Raw genomic sequence first — 20,179 nt, 5'->3', positions numbered from 1 at the left:
ACTGGTGTCAACAGCACACTTGCTGATGGAATGACAAACCCTAGGGTTAACCATGAAAGTTCATCCTCACGGCATTGTCTGCCACCTTTGCAGGAGGTGTCGATACTGCAAAAGCACATGTTGAGACTTCTGAGCATATGCACAAGGTCCAATCACAGTACAAAGGATGAATTAGTGGTACAGAGTCCTCCTCTTTCCCTGGAGAGTCCTGTGCCCCCTGCTTAGGCGAGGTATTTTCATGTTAAGAGACTCCAAGGTGAGGACTGATGAAAAACTTTCAGAGAATCAGCTTCCGACTTACAATAATGAACCCACCTATTTACTTCAGAGCACAAGTATGGTTTTTTTGGGTGCTAAATGATTTTCCATACATTCTCTTCTAATTTCTTAAAGCTGTATTAAGAGGTCTGGGACACCCTTATTACAAGCATTGAGGAAAAATCCAAACCTGTGACTAACAAGGAGTTATTAGTTGCTGCTACCTATGCAACCCCTGCAGCAGGTTTTTGTTATTCATTTGGTATTTGCCCAATGAACCTGAAGATTTTTGATGTGCACTTGTTCAGTTTGCGGAATTTAGTTTGCAAGGGTTTAAATGTTCTGTCAACTTTAGAAGTACAGCTTGGAGTCCCTCACTCCAGCCTCAGACTTAGCTATCTACTCTACAATCACAACTCTTATCCTTAAGTGCATGCTTGTAAGCTTTGTTATAAGAGCAGCACACAACTGACTAAGGGTCTCCAGTGAGGACCATACTTTCGCTGTATCTGTCAAAGTAATAACTGTTTTTAAACAGTATTTTTCTGTCTCCTCAGTGATTTTCTTATCATAATACTGATTTTAGGGCTGAAGTTCTCAGTGAGAACACAAACTCTCTCCACCTTAAACTTTTTTCAACTTCAGGACAATATGGTAACTCCAACATCCTTTTTTTTCCTTTTAGATGCATGCCAATACTGTCAGAAATAAAACTCCCTAATCAGGTCCAGGAATTGTGTAAAAAGTCACTGCTTCCCTCCATCCCCAGCCAGAAAGCAAAAGACCAATCTCTAGTTGGGGGTGGGGGGGTGAGTTTGCTCAGTCTGACATGAAGAGCTATAAACAATTTAAAAAACTAAATGATTGACATCGTAAGTCTGATTCCATGTTCACCACCTTGACCACTGCTTGTAAAAGATCAGTTGGATCAGTTGCACACTGAATCAGAAGAGAGAAGTATCCTATCTTTATGATCTGAGATTTTATTTCAGCTACAGTAGTATGAAATTTGAAATAAGAGTACTGGAATAAATCCCCAGGATTTGGGAGTGGTGTAGCACAGCTGATCACAATACTAAAGATGTTAAATGTAAATTATGTTGTAACTGTAATGCAAAGCTCTTGAATGAGGCAGTACAGTATGCTAACTGAAGTCTCATCTCAGACAAAACCAATTTGATTATTCTACCATTTTGAGACTCAGTATCTAAGAACTGTTGTGAAGAAGAAAACTTCAGAAACCGAAGGAAAAAAAAAAAAAATGGACTCATCAAAAACCAAGAAGGAAAGGGCAGAGGACCACAAAAATCAAAGAAGTGTCCCCCAGAATCATAAGCCCTTGTTCACATTTATGAATAACAGCTGCTGCAGTAGAAGACGTGTCTTTCCAGAGAATCTCTGACTGAAATCCTCCAGCCAAGTCACTATCAGCCACTGAGCCAACTGACAATGCAGAGCCAATAAAGTAAAACAAATCTTATTTTACTTCTTTTGCTTCAGACTGTCAAAAAGCTGGGAGCTCAGGAAGTTCTGTTCTCATTTGTTGTAAGTAATGGTGCTGAGTACATGACCAAATACGCCGGCTTTGTGGGATAAGTTTAACGAAGCAAAACAAAAAACAAAACAAAAAAATAATTCCACTGCAAGTTGAATAAATGGCTGGGAAGTTATGCCTTCCAAAGAGAAGGAAGTTTTTAAATACAAAATCCCAAAATTTTAGAAATTAAATGTTACAAGACTCAAGAGTTATATGAAAACAGATTTCCAACTTCACCTCAGAGGGAGGCACCAGGGAGTATGCATGTTAAAGCCAAACCGAACACAGGATTTTCTTTCTTTCAGCTCACTGCCTACTGCTGGACACTGAAAATTCACTAGTTATACACCTTACAGTGGGTTTTTTTGTTGTTGGGGTTTAGGAGTGGATGGGGGAAGCCCACAAGGGTAAAAGCCTGGCACACTGCTTTTAAACACAGGTCAAAATAAACCTTTGAATAGTTTTTAGAGCTACATTTGTTTGATAATCTTACTATACATAACTTTGACTTGGAATAGCCTGTTTGAGAACAAATATTAGGTGGTTCCTTAAATGTACGAAACTATAGAGTAATACAAATAGAGATTTCGTTCTTTTGTACAAGATGCCACAGAAGACTAGCTGATGATACCAGAAATAACTCATCCAAAATTTCAGGAAACAGCCCTGAGTTGAGTTTGGTTGTTTTGGGTTTGGTTTTTTTTTTTTTATATGATGATTTTTTTTTTATACCCATATTATGTCTGTTCACTAACAGCTGCTAGTACTAATTACTAATACTTACTAACTACTTCAGGAATATTAACAGGTAACTTGAGTAGCTGACCGATGAAGGGGGGAAAAAAAGGCAAGATATGAAATACCTACATTTACTCTCGATGAAAAGTAAAACCAGCACCACTGATAAACCACACGTTTAACACTTCTTCATCCCTCAAAAACATTTAATGGTTTTGATAAATAAGCATTTCTACTTACACTAGGAACAGCCGAACTTTTCTTACGTTCAGGAATATCAGCCTTATTGGGATTGCTGGCATTTCCAAGCATTGGACTAGCTGGTGCAATTCCTCTTCCTGCAACAGCACTACTGCTGGATTTTCTTGACTGAATTCCTTCCTCTTTGAGGTCACTGTCTGTAGTACTAGTCTGGCTTCTTTTGGGATATGCCACTACCGAGGGGATGGAGGGTCCAGCTTAAAAACAAAGAAAAGAAACAGAAGGAGGTTTTTTCTTCTGAGGAGTCCAGTAGCTATTCTTCCCTACAATGGAACTGTATTCACACACAAGAATCAAAATAATCAACACTGGAAATCAGAGCTGCAAAAAGGTAATTATTTAATTATTGAAATACGCATGTTTCAGAAGACAGTAAAGTTTAGTGAAAACCAGAACACTTTCCAAATTTTTCTCCTTTTTGCTCCCCCTCTTCAAGGGTGAAGTGGACAGGAGGGAGGCCATGACGACACATGGACATGACACTCTGAAGCAAGGCCTCCCACTTCATAATAAAATCCGACAGATTTGATATTCAAGTCAACTCTAGTAAGGCTTCCCCTTTTATCACAATCAAAGATACGTAACTCTTCTGTTTACCTTGCTAAGGACAAGAGGGCCATAATAACAGCCAATTCTTGCAATTCATCAGGCAAAGATGTTACTTGATTTCCATGAAAGAATTACAAATTTTATGGAGTCTTCTGGTGTTTGAGTACTGGCACTGGTTTAGCTTGGTAGGAAAAACCCCTTAGGAATCTAACTGACTCTCATTCAAATCAGAGGATCCTTCATCAGCACAAACCTGGCACATACTGTTCAAGCCAATTTCTGATAAAATTGGGCTGTTGAGGCAGGTAAGTGGTGACACAACCCTGGACCACCAGCAGCGCTAACAGCCAGCAGACTGCACTTCTGGAATGGCACAGGAGGAGCAGCAGTTTGCCACCAGCCTCCCCGGGTATGCCAGGAACACCTGAGAATGAGGCAGCCCCTTCAACAGTCCCAAGCTTCCTCCTGCTTTAACAGGATCCCAGACACTGGAAAGATGCATTCTGCTGTCTCAATTATACCTCCTCAGAAAAGGATACATGAAGATACATCATCTTTGTAGTTAGCGTTTTAATAATGGATCAAAAAGTGTATGTATATACACACACACAAAAATGCATTAATACACATCTTTTTATATATATATAGATTTGAAGCACCATGAAACACAATAACCGGCATTACAGGAGACTCTCCAAGGAAGGCAACCTCTGAATGCACTTGAGGTATTTAAAAGTAGGGCTAAACGGAGATTCCTTTTATGAGTTAGTGTCTGGGCAGGAATATGTTTAAGTTATTTAGAAAACCTTAAGCTACTATCCTGCACTCATTAAGCAGAAGAGTGCTAAGTCTGTTTGAGTCACTGATCTTTAGAAATTTATTTCCTGCAGGACAATCAGGTGACACTACCCTCAGGAAACAAGAAATATTGGCAAACTGACATTTCTTCCAAGTTTTAGACACAAGCTGACCTACTAGCGTCAAAAGAAAACAAAAGCTGAACAGACACACAAGAGCATGGGGGAGGAGTGCTGGGCTTTTCATGAAAAAAGGGGTTGCAACATTCTCTTCAATTTGTGTAACAAGACTTTCCCAGCAGAGTCAGGAGTGGTCAGGAATGCAAAGGATGACACAAGGCAGAATGAGAGAATTAAGTTGGTGTATTCAGCATTCCTCTAGAAGTTGTTTTTGATAGCTTTATAATAAAACTAATCAAAAAATACTTAGTTATTCAGTAAATTATTTAACCACAAAGCTGTGAGCTATACTGCTGTCACCCTCCTTACCTCTGGGGGATGGAAACAAATTCAGAAACCGAATGAAACTGGAAGCCACTATATTCCGCAACACTGAAAATGAGAATTGCTCACCGTGATCACTGTACCGCCGCTGTTTCTGGCTAGAAGATATGCTTCTCTGAACTTTGTGATGAGGAGATTGTCCAGTGCTATTATTAAGATCACTACTTGGCCTAACTTTGGCAAGTGAAAGATTGCTGCTGGAGCTTGAATCACTTGCATCCAACTACAATACAAATGAGAATATTAAAACAAGGACTTCAGACAAAACAAATTAAACATCCACCACATCATGGGAGCAGTAACAGGGAGGCAGAAGGAAGATGGCTCTGGTACATAGGAAATTTTGTGACAGCAAGGAAGTTGCTCAGAGGCCCCAACTTCTCTTAGGTTCTTGTGCAACTGTCTTAGATGAAACTCAGTGGAATCTGCAGCTCCTCAAAGGACAAGCAGATAAAGAAAATCCATCTCTACTTTCAGTCCTCTCTTCTCAGAGCTCTAAGATTTTAATAGGAAGAGAGGATATATTTAGTAGAAGACACCACACCAACTCCTGCAGCAGCGGAATTAAGAGCAGCTTACTGATGCTGAGCCTTCTCAGCATCATATGGAAAGGTAATCTACAATGCAAGAACTTTTTTAGGTTGACTGGTCCTGCTCCTTGGTTCTCTTAAAATATTTACAGCTGGCACATTCACACTTGAGCTCCTAGACTAGACAGGACAGTAACCAGCAAGCAAAGTCCTTCGGAGGAGTAACGCCTGAGCAAACACGGTAGTTTTGGGGAACCTAAAGGCAAGAGTTTACTGACTCAGATTAGGGTGAGAACAGAGACAGCATCATTTGGACAGTTGACACTGATGATTAGAATAATGTGATTTTAAGAGTAACGGACTTCTGTGCAGGAACCCAACAGCTATAGTTACTGACTTAATTTTTGCTTGTAACTTTGCTAAGGATGCTTTGATTCCTTTGTTTCTTTGCATTTGTAAGAATGGTACTTACCTCTGATGATTTCCTTCCTAGCAGTAAGTATGTAGCTGTGATTTCATCATACTTCATTTTACTAAGGGATTCTTGAATTTCTTCTTGAGAATATCCCATGCCTACCATAATATCTAAAAACAAACAAACACTCTGTAAGTTAACAGAAACACTCTGATGTTTAGGCTGGCTAAGTGTTTAAGTTCAAGAGGAAAAAATGGAACATTTAAAGAATTAAACAAAATGATTAAGTGTGAGACCATAAGCCTGATGAAATATCAATATTAAAATATTAGTTACTTCTTCCAAATGGCAAACAAACACGGGGGGGACGGGACACGAACCACAACACCACCACCCATACCACGCAAACAGTATCATACTCTGAAAAATACTTGATTACCTATTCTTTTCTGGTCTGAGATGTCTAGTTCTGGTTCAACAAAAGGTTTAAGTTCATCCTCCTCATGCCCTGCATTGATCCACCTGTCCTTCATAATTTGCTATAAAAGAAAGGGGTTCGTTAATACAATACACTTACCAGCAAAGAAAACGAGCTGTTGAAAGAACTCCCCCCCTACCTACCGAACACTAAGGCATTTTCTAATTTTTCTTTTCCAGAACAGGCCCCAGCACCTACTCAGTTTTGTTTTGCTCTAGTGAAGATAACAATGCACATCAAGCCAATCTGCTTCCCAATCAGCTGTATTCTAGCACATAGCTGAAAGCTAAAAGCCCGTAACACTGACCAAGAGCAGTGTGACAACTCTGACAAGTCTAGTAGGTCCAGGCTCGACTATGGAAGTCCATAGAAGACAGTACTGTTTTGGCCTTTCTCCTCCATGACAGTACAAAATGCAGGCAAAAGGCAACCACACCGTAATCTAGCAGTCAATACTTCCAGTTCACATTAGAAAGTGTCAAAAATGCCCAGGTGGATCATCTATTAATGCAGGAATTAACCTCCAGGAAAAGTTACATGACATACACTGACCATGAAGCAGTCAAATTTAAAATCTCTGGTGACAGGAGGAAAGCTGCCAGCAAGACCTCAACTCTGGACATGAGAGCAGAATTCAGGTTGCTCAGGGAACTACTTAGTAAGGTCCCTGGGAAAAAACTTTTGAAGATGCTGGGGTCCATCAGTGCTGGTTGCTTTTTAAGTACCACCTCCTACAAGCACAGAAGCAGGTAATCCCAAAATGTACAAGTCAAGCAGGTGAGGCAAAAGGCCGGCTTGGCTGACCAGGCATATTCTTCTAGAAATAAGGAGAAAAAAAAAGTATATGACCAGTGGAAGCAAGGTCAGGTGACATGGGAGGACTATAGGGATGCTGTTGGCCACTGCAGGGAGGAAATATGCATGGCTGAAGCTCAATTAGAGTTAAAGCTGGCCAGTACCGTGAAGGACAGTAAGATGTGCTTTTTTAAAATACATTAATGGCAAAAGGCAGGCCAGAAATAACATTGGCCCGTTGTTTGATGAGAATGGTCATCTCACAAACAGGGACATAGATAAAGCAGAGATGTTTAATTCTTTCTTCCCTTTGGTCTTCAACATTGATGATGAGCTAGAGAACCATGACTATGGGAATGAAACTCCTAATAAACCCTGAACTTGCGCAGGACTTGCTGCACCAGCTGGATCCCTATAAGCCAATGGGGCCTGATGGAACTCATCCAAGGGTACTTAAAGACCTGGCTGATGTCATAGCAAGACCTCTCTCAAATGATTTTTGAATGCTCTTGGGAATCTGGAGAGGTCCCAGTTGACTGGGAGCCTGCAAACATTGTCCCAGTCTTCAAGAAGGGCAACAGGAATGACCCTGGTAACTACAGGCCTGTCAGTCTCACTTCTGTGCCTGGTAAAGTTATGGAGAAGATTATTCTGGGAGTTATTGAAAAATAACACCTGAAAGACAACACAGTCATTGGTCCCAGACAGCATGGGTTCACAAGGGGAAAGTCCTGCCTAACAAACTTGATTTCCTTCTATGACAAAGTTACCCACTAGTTGACCAAGGGAAGCCAGTTGATATGATCTTTTTGGATTTCAGTAAAGCTTTTGATACTGTCTCTCACAGTATCCTCCTGGACAAAATGTCCAACAGGCAGCTGGATAAACACATAATGTGATGGGTGAGCAATTGACTGACAGGTCAGGCTCAAAGGGACAGAGTAAATGGGGTTACATTGGGCTGGTGGCCAGTCACTAGCAGGGTTCCCCAGGGATCTGTCTTGGGGCCGGTACTCTTTAATCTCTTCGTAAATGACTTGGATGCAGGACTTGAGAGAATACTAATTAAAGTTTGCTGATGACAGAAAATTGGGAGGAGCTGTTGACCCTCTTGAGGGCAGACAGGCCCTGCAGAGATCTGGACAGACTGGAGAGCTGGGCAATCACCAACCATATGAAGTTTAACAAGAGCACCTGAGGCATGGCAACCCTCGATGTACATACAGACTGGGGAACGACAGGCTGGAGAACAGCCCTGCAGAGAGTTACCCGGGAGTTCTGGTCAATGGCAAGCTGAAATGAGCCAACAGTGTGCCCTGGCAGCCAAGAGGGCCAACTGAGTCCTGGGATGCATCAAGCACTGCGTTGCAGCCAGTCGAGGGAGGTGATTGTCCTGCTCTGCTCTGGTGCAGCCTCACCTCAAGTACTGTGTGCAATTTTGGGCGCCACAGTACATTAAGGATATAAAGCTACTGGAGAGCGTCCAGACGAGGGCCATGAAGTTGGTGAAGGGTTTAGAAGACAAACCCTATGAGGAGCAGCTTAAGTCACTTGGTTTGTTCAGCCTGGAGAAGAGGAGACTGGGGGCAGACCTCATCACAGTCTGCGGCTTCCTCACAAGGGGAGGAGACAGGGCAGCTGCTGATTTCTTCTCTCTGGTGACCAATGGACCCAAGGGAATGGCTGGAAGATGTGCCTGGGGAGGTTTAAGTTGGATATTAGGAAAAGATTCTTCACCCAGAGGCTCCCCAGGGAGGCAGTCATGGCACCAAGCCTGACGATATTAAAGAAGCACTTGGACAACACCCTCAGACACATGGTATGAATTTTGGGGTTGTGCTGTGCAGGGAAAGGAGTTGGGCTCAATGATCCTTGTGGGTCCCTTCCAGCTCAGGACATTCTATGATTGTATGATATGCAGTGTAGTCTCACATTCATCTGGAAAGTAACTGTGGAGTCAGGTGTCTCATAACCCCAGCAAACAAAATCTTAAAGAAAAAAAAAGCCACATGCTTTACTCAACACCTCCCCCCTCCAAATGTACTACTGAGAAACGGTATGACAATAATAAGATACAGCTCAAAAATATAGTTTGCAAAATATAATGTCTAGCTTTCTGATGCACCTTATTTGTGCCATTACCTCTAGAGTGCCTCTTTTTGTTGGGTTTAGCACCAGGAAACGTTTGAGGAGGTTTTCACAGTCTGTGGACATGTAGAAAGGAATCCTGTATTTTCCCCTTAGCACTCTTTCTCTAAGTTCCTTGGTAACAGAAGAACAGACAGCAAGTTGTAAGCAGCAAATCACTTAAAACATTAGGCAAGCATGCCCAACATGTTCCACAAAAACGCACCTTTAAGTTCTGTCCGTCAAAAGGAAGAGATCCACTCACAAGGGTATAAAGAATAACACCTAAACTCCAAACGTCTACTTCAGGTCCATCATATTTTTTCCCTTGAAAGAGCTCTGGAGCAGCATATGGTGGGCTGCCACAAAAGGTATCCAGTTTATTTCCGACTGTAAACTCATTGCTAAAACCAAAGTCAGCTATTTTAATGTTCATATCTGCATCTAGCAATAGATTTTCAGCCTGGAAAAAAAAAGAATAGTATTTTAGATCAAGTATTTTAAGTTTGTCTTACAAACCATTGTCAGTTCTACTCATTCTTAAAATGCAAAAAGGTGAAATATCGTTAACACTCCCTTCCTTGCAAGGTCTTTAGGTATACTTTAGTCTATCATTCACATATCCCCTATTTTAAAAATTTCTGTAAAACGGATTCAGACTATGGGAGCTGTTATGCTACCTAAAAGCTGTGTTACCATTGGTCTGTTTTCTCCACAGAAATGCATCCTGAGCTACTGTAACTTATGTTTTTGATCTATTAAAATGAAAACAAGACATCGTCTCACTGTTCACACTCTCTGTGGCATTTCTTGCAGAAGTTTGGTAATACACATAACCTTTACACTTCTTTCACGGGTTTGTTTTTTTGGTTTTTTTTGGTGGTGGTGGTGTTTGGGGTTTTTTTTGTTTTGTTTGTCTGGTTTTTTTAAAGTTACAAAGCTATGGTATGTTGAATGAGTTATGTAGCAATATTATTAATATAAAAGGCACAGTTTAAAGACGTGATATACCATTTCATGCCAAGCTACAAGGAAGCGATACTTCTGTTTCATCATCACAACTGGTAATCCATTCTTTCATTCTGCTCACAACCAAAAGATCAAAACTTGTCGTATCTCTATCAAACTATTTTTTTATAAAGACCTCTCAGCTAACACTGACCTGCATCAGGTTTGAATGTGACCACAGAGAGGCTATCTTTCAGCAGCCATTAAATTTCTATATTTAAAAACCTTTCAAATCATCTTCCTTTTATTTGAAATGGTTCTATACTGTAAACATTCCCCAAAACTTGCTAGAACACATGAAAAAAAATCAGAAAGCTTACTATACATTTTATTGGCACAATAAAGGTCACACCCACAGGTACAGAAGCTGACACACACACTTAACACTTTTTCCTACTCACCTTGAGATCTCTATGAACAATATGCTTTTGATGGCAGTACTGCACTGCAGATACTATCTGGATAGAAAACAAGCCCAATTATATAAGTAACATCTCAAAGAAACAGAAGTTTTAATCAAAATGTTCAACATTTATTACTAAAGTTGACATGTATTTATCCGCTCAGAGCTACATAACCAACTACAGTGACCAGCATATTTGAGAGAAAGCTGTTAAATACTTTAGGTGTTTGTTATTTGATCTATTTGGTTTCTACTATACTTGAAAGAGGATTTTGTTTTTCCTGTGTGGCTAATTATAGACCAGTAGAAGCAATGACTTTCAGAAAGGTTACTGAAGTATTTCCATTCCAATACTGCATACAGCTATAAAAGCTTTCCCTCTAGACCAAAGTTTTCCAGTCCCTCTTCAAAGGTGATTTTTCATGTCGCAGCATGAAGACAAAAGAGTAAGAAATGGGCTTAGCTACTAGAGAAAATACTGGGAAACAGCTTGTTTGTCAAAACTTATGCAGTGAGAAGCAACTGTGCATCTGACAGAGGGCTGTTAAGTGCCTATGGTTTATTGTATGTTGTGTACTGTACAAGAGTAGCAAGCTCAATGGAAAAAACTGCCTCAAGTGTAAGGAAAAATTTCTTCCATCATAATGTCTAAATATTTTTTTCCTGCATTATATAGCAAACAATATAAGCTATTTACACAGTACAGTGTCATAGTACATTATTGCTTTGAGTCATAAGGATTGTTGCAGAACTCTAAAAGTATGGAAAAGCTGGATAAAGTCTTATTGTTACATAAACACAAATGCGGTGAAAAGATTTTACTGTCACACATACGTGGTCAGGATTGAAAGAGATGCTATGACTTCTTTAAGAAGTGAAACTGCACATAAAAACAATATAATAACTATGCTTAAGTAAATGTATTTCCAGTCTTCATTCAAGATTAAGAAAATTTCCAACACAGAAAAATGAGGTGTCATTACTGTTACAAAATAGTAACTCACGATCAGACTGCCCAGCTTAGCGTAAGGATCCTCCTCTACTGGTAAGGAACAATGGTTCTCCTCCTCAGTATTTAGAATAAGTGGAAGTAAGGTTCTTGGTAGGTCAAAGACCTGACCTACCAGTCAATTTTGTATTCTAAACTTAAGCACTGTTGTTACAATCTTTGTGCCCCTGTAGTATTGAATCATGCAGGTGCAAAACGCCGTCTTCAAAACCAAGCAGTCTATGAAAAGGTGAAATATTTCCATTCCCTGCACTTTCATTCTGTTTCGCTTGTTCCTCTTTCAGACTCCAAGTTCAGCATTTTACAGTTACTGAAACTGCCAAAGTGCTCCCACGCCACCGCTTGTACCATCCTTTTGGTTTTCCTTCCTTTCCTCTCCACTACCATTACTTTAGCACCAGTCACAAGCTTACTCTGCAGGTGCTTCCAAGGCTGACAGCACGACAAACACCTCAAGTTTTATTAGAGGCTGCAGAGACACAGCACTATACCACTCCTGAACTGCTTTTACTCTGACTATCTAAGAGCGTAAGGTCTAGCAGATGATCAGGCAGTAGTTTCCTTTGGAGATGCTTTTGAACTGTGCTGCATTGCAATGTGATAGCACAAGGACTGCAGAAGTGAGTCCAATCTAAATGGAAGAGAAATAATGCAATGTGTATAACATTAATAATTGACAAACAGCAGTCAAAAATGAATGAAAAATAGCAAAAGCATAGCTGCACTGGATTGACTCCCTTGTCTTCCACCTTCCGTCACTGTTTTCACTGACAGCGCCCTCACCCCCAAACTACTTGAGTGTGAAAAATTTGCTGCCGTTTGGCAGGTGGGGTGAAGAGAGGGAGAAACAGCAGACCGTTTTGCTACAGGTAACAATTGAAGCATTGAAATACATTTCTTGGGAGGGATTTAAAAAATCTGTATAATCACAGGTTTTAAAGAACAAGTTAGAACAAGTTATCTCTACACAGACAAACCATTCATCATAAGATTACATGACAAAAGGATAGATAAGTGATCTCTCAAGGTCCCTTCCACAGTGCAAAGAATATTTTGTTTCTTAATTGGAACATACAAGTAAGATGTATTTTGTGGAATTTTTTTTTTATTTTCCAAGATCTGTCCTAACATCTACCAAAAATTCTAAACCACTTCCACAAGGAAAACAGTGGGAAGACTGAAGGAAACCAGATCTATTTGGCTGCACTAGAGAAAGAGAAGGAAGTAATACACATGAATTTTAGGAAACCCCCTACCCTTAGTCCTGGCTTCCCTTTTTTTGCATTAATTCTTATCCAGATGGGCAGATTTTTCTATGGAAAAAGGATAAGATGGAACCAGAACTGCTTAGAAACCTGTAATAGGGGAAGAAAAAAAGAGGTGACATTTTGAATGCAAAATGTTCTGGATTTGAATTTCTTACACATGGCTGCACAAAAGGAGCTGGAAATGGAGAACTGCAGAGCATGGCTGTATTTTTAGTGTTTGTACCCTTTCCTGTGTTCCTTGTCAAATGTGATTGGAATAATATGATCGGAATAACGTGATCACTGTCTTTAACACTCTTTTTTCTTGCTAAAAACCTTAAGTATGCATTACAAAATGGACAAAAAAATTTATTCAATAAGCAAAGCGGGAGAATTACCAAATTCTGCTCTTTGCTTGCTAGAGAGGAAATGCCTCCTCAGATAAAATGTGTTTGATCCAGAAATCACATCTACTGAAAGAAGAAACGATCTGAAAACAAGATATAATACAACCTATTGCAAGAACTAAGCTCAATACCATGGCACAACTGTTTCTTTGGTTTAAAGAGAGCCACTGTCTGTTAAACCAGTTAGTGAATAAAAAAAAAAATCCCTATTATGTCATAAATCCCTATCTAACCTAAGAACAGCTGCACTGAATCAGATAAAAGGTCTACAGAGAGCATTCTCCCTCCAACAATTGCTAGAAGCTATACGAAGCTATTCTGGGACTACAGTAAGGTGAAATGAATAGTTTTATGACCTGCAAACCCAGCAAGATCTAGTTTCCTTTGACACTGTCCCACAGTCAGAGTCCTAGCACATTATAAATGCCAAGCACTGATCAAAGTTTCCTGACTTCTGTCCTGCATGTATGCTCTTCTCTCTAGCAAACTGCAATATGGTCATGCAATAGTTTCTCTCCTCAGGTTATTACTATGGTTTTCTCTTTTTCCACATGCTCATGCCTTTGAAGCTCTCAAGACCCTCCTATCTTTGAGATCAAGGTCCTCTAAAATTGGTTGAGCTTCGTAGCCCGGAAGTCAGCTGTTGAGGGAGGACAGAGGCCTGTGCCAGTAGACAAGACTTACAAGAAACAGAAAACATACTTCCGTATGTTTCAGCAGATCCATCCATAGATCTTTACAAACAGCATTTAGTCTACTGAAGTACAAAAAAAAAGAAAAATCAAGCTGAGAATCTGAAGCACAAAATCAGCTCTTGATGGGTCAAATACCCAGCTCAGCAGGTAACTACCTTTTAAATTCTTCCCCTTCACATTCGTTCTTGAAAAATGAAGTTACATATATCCTGTACTACCCACATTAGCCCATAAAATTAAGCACTAAGCGTACTTGTAAAACACGTTTGACCTGCTTCCACAAGTTTTCGCTAAATTGTTAGAAAAAAATAGGTAATTGTTGAACAAACATGCAATTTCAGTGGAATTACCACAAGATTTTTTTCCACACACTCCTGATAAAAGAAACTGAGGACAAAGAGGAGAGAACCGTATCAGAAGTTTTCAACATTCATATCAGAGAGAACAGCAAATCCTCTCAAGTTACTCTGAAGCTCTTCAAGTGACCTTACAAAGAACAAGGCAACAGCCTGGGATTTAGAAGAAATGGCTGAAGTGGCAACAACTGCTCCACAGCTCATCACATCTACTTCAACACAGCACAGAAACACACACCAGAAACCCTCAATCACAAAGGAAAGTTCTCTACCTGCCAGAATATGAGAGGGAATCAGCTTTGAAGAGACATGTAAAGTTTTGTTAAAGAAAAATTTTCCTTACTATCAAGCTGTGTAACTCCAAAAATCACAAATCACTTCTGGGGATATGAACTTCGCAGCTGATTTTTTGGGGGATGTTTTGGTTGGTTCCCCACCCCCACCCCCCAAAAGATTAGAGGGTGTAAATCCAAGATTTAAAGAGATGAGAGAAAACAAAGGAATAAGGATTTCACAGAAATGCTTTTGTTGCCTCCTTATGTTGGGTTAAATACACTTCTATTCTTCACTGTCATCGGTACTTGTGAGCTTTTTATTTATATTGCTTTCACACAATTCTTACTGTATGAGACAGAGGGAACAAAACAGTTGTGGCACAGTTTCCTAATTCCCAAATTGTTCCTTTTGGTCACACTACCCACACTAGAGAAGTGTGAAAGTTTTCTTTACAACGCATTTTGTGGAAGTCATTAATCGATTTCCTGGAAGTCTCATATCAAATTTCTTCTACTTTTGTATGGCTACACTTAAATGAAGCTACTGGGGCCTCCCCTTCCAACAGTGAAACTGACTGTCATGTCATTGCCACAATTCACCAGTTTAAAACCCCTACAGAGCATTCACTAAAACACTTGTGTCCCTATTCGTTATTTTCAAGTGTCATTAAGGAGGAGCATAATTTTGATATTTATTACTTTTCACAACATTATCTAGGTCATCCAAGTGATCAAAGGGATAGAAATAACATAGACATTTACAAATTTCTGCACAAGAGCAGAAAACGAAGTATATCAGACCAGTCAGATCTGCAAATGAAACTCTATATGCTGCAAGAGCAGAGATTGTATTTTAATTAATTATGCAAAAACATTTGGTTATGTTCAATATTGCTTTACTGTAGAGTGGAAATGCTTTTTACAGATCAATGAAATTCCAACATCTTTGCAGGGCTACCTTATCCATCATAAAGAAAGCTAAAGTAACAAGCCTAGAAATTACTTTTCCATGACTTTTTAGAACAACTGTTAAACTACATCTTTTCATGTAATCGGGAGGATGTGAACGGATGGCTGTTACATGCATTGCCTTGCGTTTTGAAACTGCCCTGTTCATAGCCTGTTATGTTTGAATACTTTCCAAAAGGTTACAGATTGGCTGAACTAAGGATATATGAAATCAACCCAGAGGAAATGGATTTTGGAACGGAATACACTTCCAAATCAAGCGGTCACTGTGTTCTGGCACTCCCAGACATGCTGGCACACAAGCACTAAGGAAACTAGCACCACTGAATGGACTACTAACCCCTTCAAAGTGTTACTGTAACCCAAGTTCTTTTCTCACTTGGGGCTACAAGTCCACAAAATGCTGAACACTGCTAGAAGTCAAATGCAAAGGACAGCTATTTTACTGGTTTCAGCATTAAAAACGGGGGTGGGGAAACTGATGTACAGGAATGTTATACATACCTGTCTAAATTTAGCTCTAGCCTCCTTTTCCTTCATTCTTCCATGTGCAACCAGATAGTCAAACACTTCCCCTACAATTCAATAATGAGACACATTAATGCCAATTTCAGAATCTAGAGATTCCTCTCTAGCAGTTGCTCACAGCAGCTTCACTGGAATGACTGTACTTCAAATTTTTGATTACAGGTTAGCCCAAGAGAACAAGGCACAACTGCTATGTAATTTACTGCACTGTCATCTCTTATACAAGGCAATAATAAGACTTAAAGAATGACTGTATATAGAAAAAACCCCCAAACATTTCCTTCCAATTATTTATGATAGAAACTGAACAGCATACTTCTGTTTTATAAATAAAGATGACATGTACCCCTTCAGACTTCCTCACAAGGATTTCTTTTGCCCCACAGAAAAAAAATCCCTTCATATATGAAAACATGTTATGATATTTTGTAAATATTGTCATACCAGCACTAGAATCTTTCTTTGTGCATGTGTATAAACATGTTCTAACCAAAATCAGAAATCTTAGCTTTAACCTAGGCTTGGAAGAGGTACCCACAGGGAAGGTCACAATAATGAGCACAGCACACACTGACATAACCCATCACACAACCATCAGATCTGTAGGCTATACTGAGAAGGATTACTCCTGAACAACCCAGTTTTGTAGGTCGTGGACAACTAGAGGAGATTACTAAAGTACAAAACATCTGTGGTGTTTTGGGTTTTTTCCCCACTTCAATTAATCCAGTCATTTTATAGCCTGTCAATACAGACTACAGTGTTTGAGCTTTAGGTTCAGCCAACTGACCCATGAATCACTGACATGCGTGTGAGAGCATGGGAGATTTTCTTTACTAAAACCCAATAGTTACATACATAAGAACTCCTACAAACACAGATTAGTACACAGTTTTAAAAATTCTTCACTAATATACAAAAAAAAACCATTAGGAGTGGATCAAATATCTAAATATTCTCTACTGAGCAAGAAAACACTGTCTTGTAGACAGCCACCTCACAAGGAAAGAGCGAGTAACTTCACATCTATTTTTGAAAAGAAGCAACTACACCAAATTTGAATAAAAAACCCAGAGTCATATAGCAGGAAAAGCAACAACTGAATAATCTGAGGGAATATCAGGAGTTTGTACAAAATAGCCCTACTGTAGTGTATTATTTAATTTCAACTTGGATAACTCAGCTGTATTTCACAGCTGTTTCTTTAAAAATCCTGAAGGAACAAACCTGAATACTTCTTCACAATTCAGGGAAAATTTCACCAGAGAGAGAATAATCCCCAATTTATGCCAAGCATTGCAGTTGTAGCAATAGTGTCTTTATCCTGCAGTCACATTGTTCACATACATCATGCGTGACCAGTATCCTGACAGAGAAAAAATACAGGGAACTGATGCCTGCCACTGAGATTACCAGCCACTCCTGTCTTGCACAACACGGCATGTGCAAGGGGTACTGCTCACAGCCTTTTAGACCAGTGCAGTATGCATCTCTCCATTACACTAAGATCCCCACTGGTTTAGAAAGCAGCTGGCCCTTACACCTCCTAGAAGCTAATCACTAGATGGCAACAGGACTTCACTTTTAAGTCTAATACCATCAAACAGCACAGAGGTGCCTCCACAAACACCTGTACTAGCCAATATTTTAACAGTATTTTACCACCTTTGTTTCTATTCAGACAAATCTTGGCTGAGCATTTAGGGAGCTGTTAGAAGAGAACACAGGCAGGCAGAGAATCATTACCCGATTTAGAGTAATTCGTTAAACTTCACATAATCTAGAGTTGGAATTCAACGTTGATTTTCTTTGGAAAATCAACTTCTTTGGAAAGAAGTCTCTGTATCTCCCTCCCAAAACTAAAGAAAAGCCTCAACTATTTGAGATTCCCAGCTGCTGATGCTGAAGGGTCACACTGATAAACTGAGTGCTATTAGTTTTTAGCCAGCAAGGAGTAACTTAAGACTAAATACCTTAATTCTAGCTCCAGTGAAAATATCTGACATTGCATAATGTGTGCTTTCCCCACCTCTGCAATCAGGAATAAATGTTTAAGTCCTCCTAAAACGGCATAAAGCTAAGCCTAACAATTCTAGACAGTAGAAGATCTGTAATTACGGTATGTCAAATGTCATCAACATCTAAAAAACAGAAGTTGCGGTACTTGTTCTTTTGAAAGCAACAGTTAAACAGTGGAATGTTTCACCTGAACATATTTTTACCAAATATACAAAATAGGACACCAGAAGTAGGGAGCTGAATACAATAAATTCAGAAGGCTGGCTTTTGTTATGGACAGGAACAATCGATGCCTAAATAAAGATTCCCATTAAATTTGAGTTGTGAAAAGAAAACAAGTGTTACCGAGTTGCAATAAGTTCTGAAGCTGGTTTTACAAGTTACAATTAATTATGTTGCCCAAAGAAGTCGCAGAGAATATATTAAAGATTTTGCTTAAGATTTTACACTACCGTGACATTAATATTTGCTGAAAAAGAAAGCAAAACTTTAAAGAAAACAAATGCTTTCTACCCCTTGGCCATTTGCTAATGTGTCATCACAGCAGAGAGGTACTTACCCCCACTTGCATATTCCATTATTAAATAGAGAGTCTTTTCAGTTTCAATGACTTCAAATAGTTTCACTACAAAAGAGAGCCATTTATTAATCAGTTAACTAGTTGCAGAAGTATTAAGTTAACCCCACAGAGAATTCTGTCAGAGAAACAAAAAACAAAACCACAAACCTATTTGCTTGCTGCTAGACAATATCAGACTATTACTCTAAAGATTTTTCTGTCTTATGCTCCTAAATGGAAAATACTGTAACACATTTGGTCAACTCATATAGAACAACATGTTCTCAAGAAACAATATTTTGCTTCTGTTACATGGGAAAAACAAATTAAGCAGAACTTCCACAGACTTGAGCATCAGCAATAGCCATTTTTATGCACTGAAATGGCACACATGGTGACAAATGAGTTATCAAGTCAGTTTGCTGACAGTCCAATAACAATACTACATCATTTAAATGTACATTCCCACACAATTTCTTGACCGCTTCTTGATTCTGGTACATACGTATTTTTAATGAGAGCCTGAATTCAGTCAAAATCAATACTATACTCAAAAGGAGCAAAATTACCAGTTAGCTATGCAAATAACAGTTTTGTGCAAAGGGGACCAAAACACCTTTGTAACACACAGCTCTGAAAAAGTATTTATTACTGCTAATTTACAGTAAATTGACACCTTAGTGTAGAGTCATCTTTTAAACTCATACCACAACAATTTTAACAGTGAAAAAGCTGATGTTTCTCCAGAGTTGGAAATTATGTGAAAGAAATAAGGTACCTATATTTGGATGATTTAAGATCTTCATTATTCTTACTTCTCTAAAGAGCTGAAATATAGAACATGGAATAAATTAATGAAATAGATAATACCCATTCTTCCTAAAGCATTATCATTTTGATATACTTATTTAAACAAACATTACTATTAGCATTTCAGTGAAGTTCATGAAATAAGCACTTACTGGAGGGAAGACTTAAGTGCCTGCTTCTTTTAACACCCCTCCCCAAACATATCAGCCCTCAAAAACCTGAAAACGCCCACAAAGCACTCCAGACAGCTCAGGAGAGAAGTGATCTTAGCTCTGCAGTTTGCAGACTTTTGGGGCCAGAAGACCACTATAAGCCCATGCAGATTTTTGCTGGCCAGTACATCTCACACCATCTTTCATCCCCTTCACAGAAAACACTGTTTCCAAAGTTTCACAAATCCCCACCAGAGCACCGTTTGAAGACCACTGCAGTATGTTACTGGTATAGATTCATCACTCTTTGGTACTTCATTAAAGCCATGGAATTACTGTGCCACCACAGGAACTCACAGGTGAAAAATCAGCTGCTTATAGTGCACAAAAAGCATGTTGCCCAACTACACCAGCAAAAAGCAAGTTTTAAGGAGAGATGGGGAGGCAAGGCTCCCCTTCAGCCCTTCAGAAGCTTTCCCGCAAGGTGACTGAGGCACAGTAGCATCTAGTCCTGGGTTTGTCACTGCAGCTCCACTGACTCTCACAGCCAGACATCCAGCCTCCAAGCCTGCTTGGCCAGTACAACACACTGAAGGTACTTACCAAAATTAATAGTGCAGAACACAAACAGTATTTTCCTGACCCAACAATCCCCAGCAGACAGAATAAACATCATTACTTCAGGGGTACAGTGAAGGGATCAGCCTGCTCCCACCCTCTTCACCATCCACCTTCCTATGCAACAGGATCATA

The 20,179-nt window shown here is 39.5% G+C and overlaps 1 protein-coding gene across 10 annotated transcripts in view; it reads right to left on the bottom strand.

The window, feature by feature from the left end:
- MARK3 (microtubule affinity regulating kinase 3) overlaps window positions 1-20,179 on the bottom strand; it is a 66,217-nt gene that overhangs the window by 20,297 nt on the left and 25,741 nt on the right. For all 10 annotated transcript variants that reach the window (XM_064460826.1, XM_064460828.1, XM_064460829.1 and 7 more), the window contains 10 exons: window positions 19,243-19,291; window positions 18,465-18,530; window positions 15,863-15,933; window positions 10,399-10,455; window positions 9,216-9,452; window positions 9,005-9,124; window positions 6,029-6,128; window positions 5,647-5,759; window positions 4,714-4,867; window positions 2,774-2,991 (listed from right to left, as the gene is read on the bottom strand). In XM_064460826.1, the coding sequence (XP_064316896.1) occupies window positions 2,774-2,991; window positions 4,714-4,867; window positions 5,647-5,759; window positions 6,029-6,128; window positions 9,005-9,124; window positions 9,216-9,452; window positions 10,399-10,455; window positions 15,863-15,933; window positions 18,465-18,530; window positions 19,243-19,291 (1,185 nt within the window). The remainder of the gene's footprint in view (window positions 1-2,773; window positions 2,992-4,713; window positions 4,868-5,646; window positions 5,760-6,028; window positions 6,129-9,004; window positions 9,125-9,215; window positions 9,453-10,398; window positions 10,456-15,862; window positions 15,934-18,464; window positions 18,531-19,242; window positions 19,292-20,179) is intronic.

Source organism: Phalacrocorax carbo, chromosome 9, assembly GCF_963921805.1.
Source record: "Phalacrocorax carbo chromosome 9, bPhaCar2.1, whole genome shotgun sequence".
NCBI classification, from domain to species: Eukaryota; Metazoa; Chordata; class Aves; order Suliformes; family Phalacrocoracidae; genus Phalacrocorax; species Phalacrocorax carbo.
Note: the sequence above shows the minus strand (reverse complement) of the source record. Positions and strands in the feature narration are given on the sequence as shown.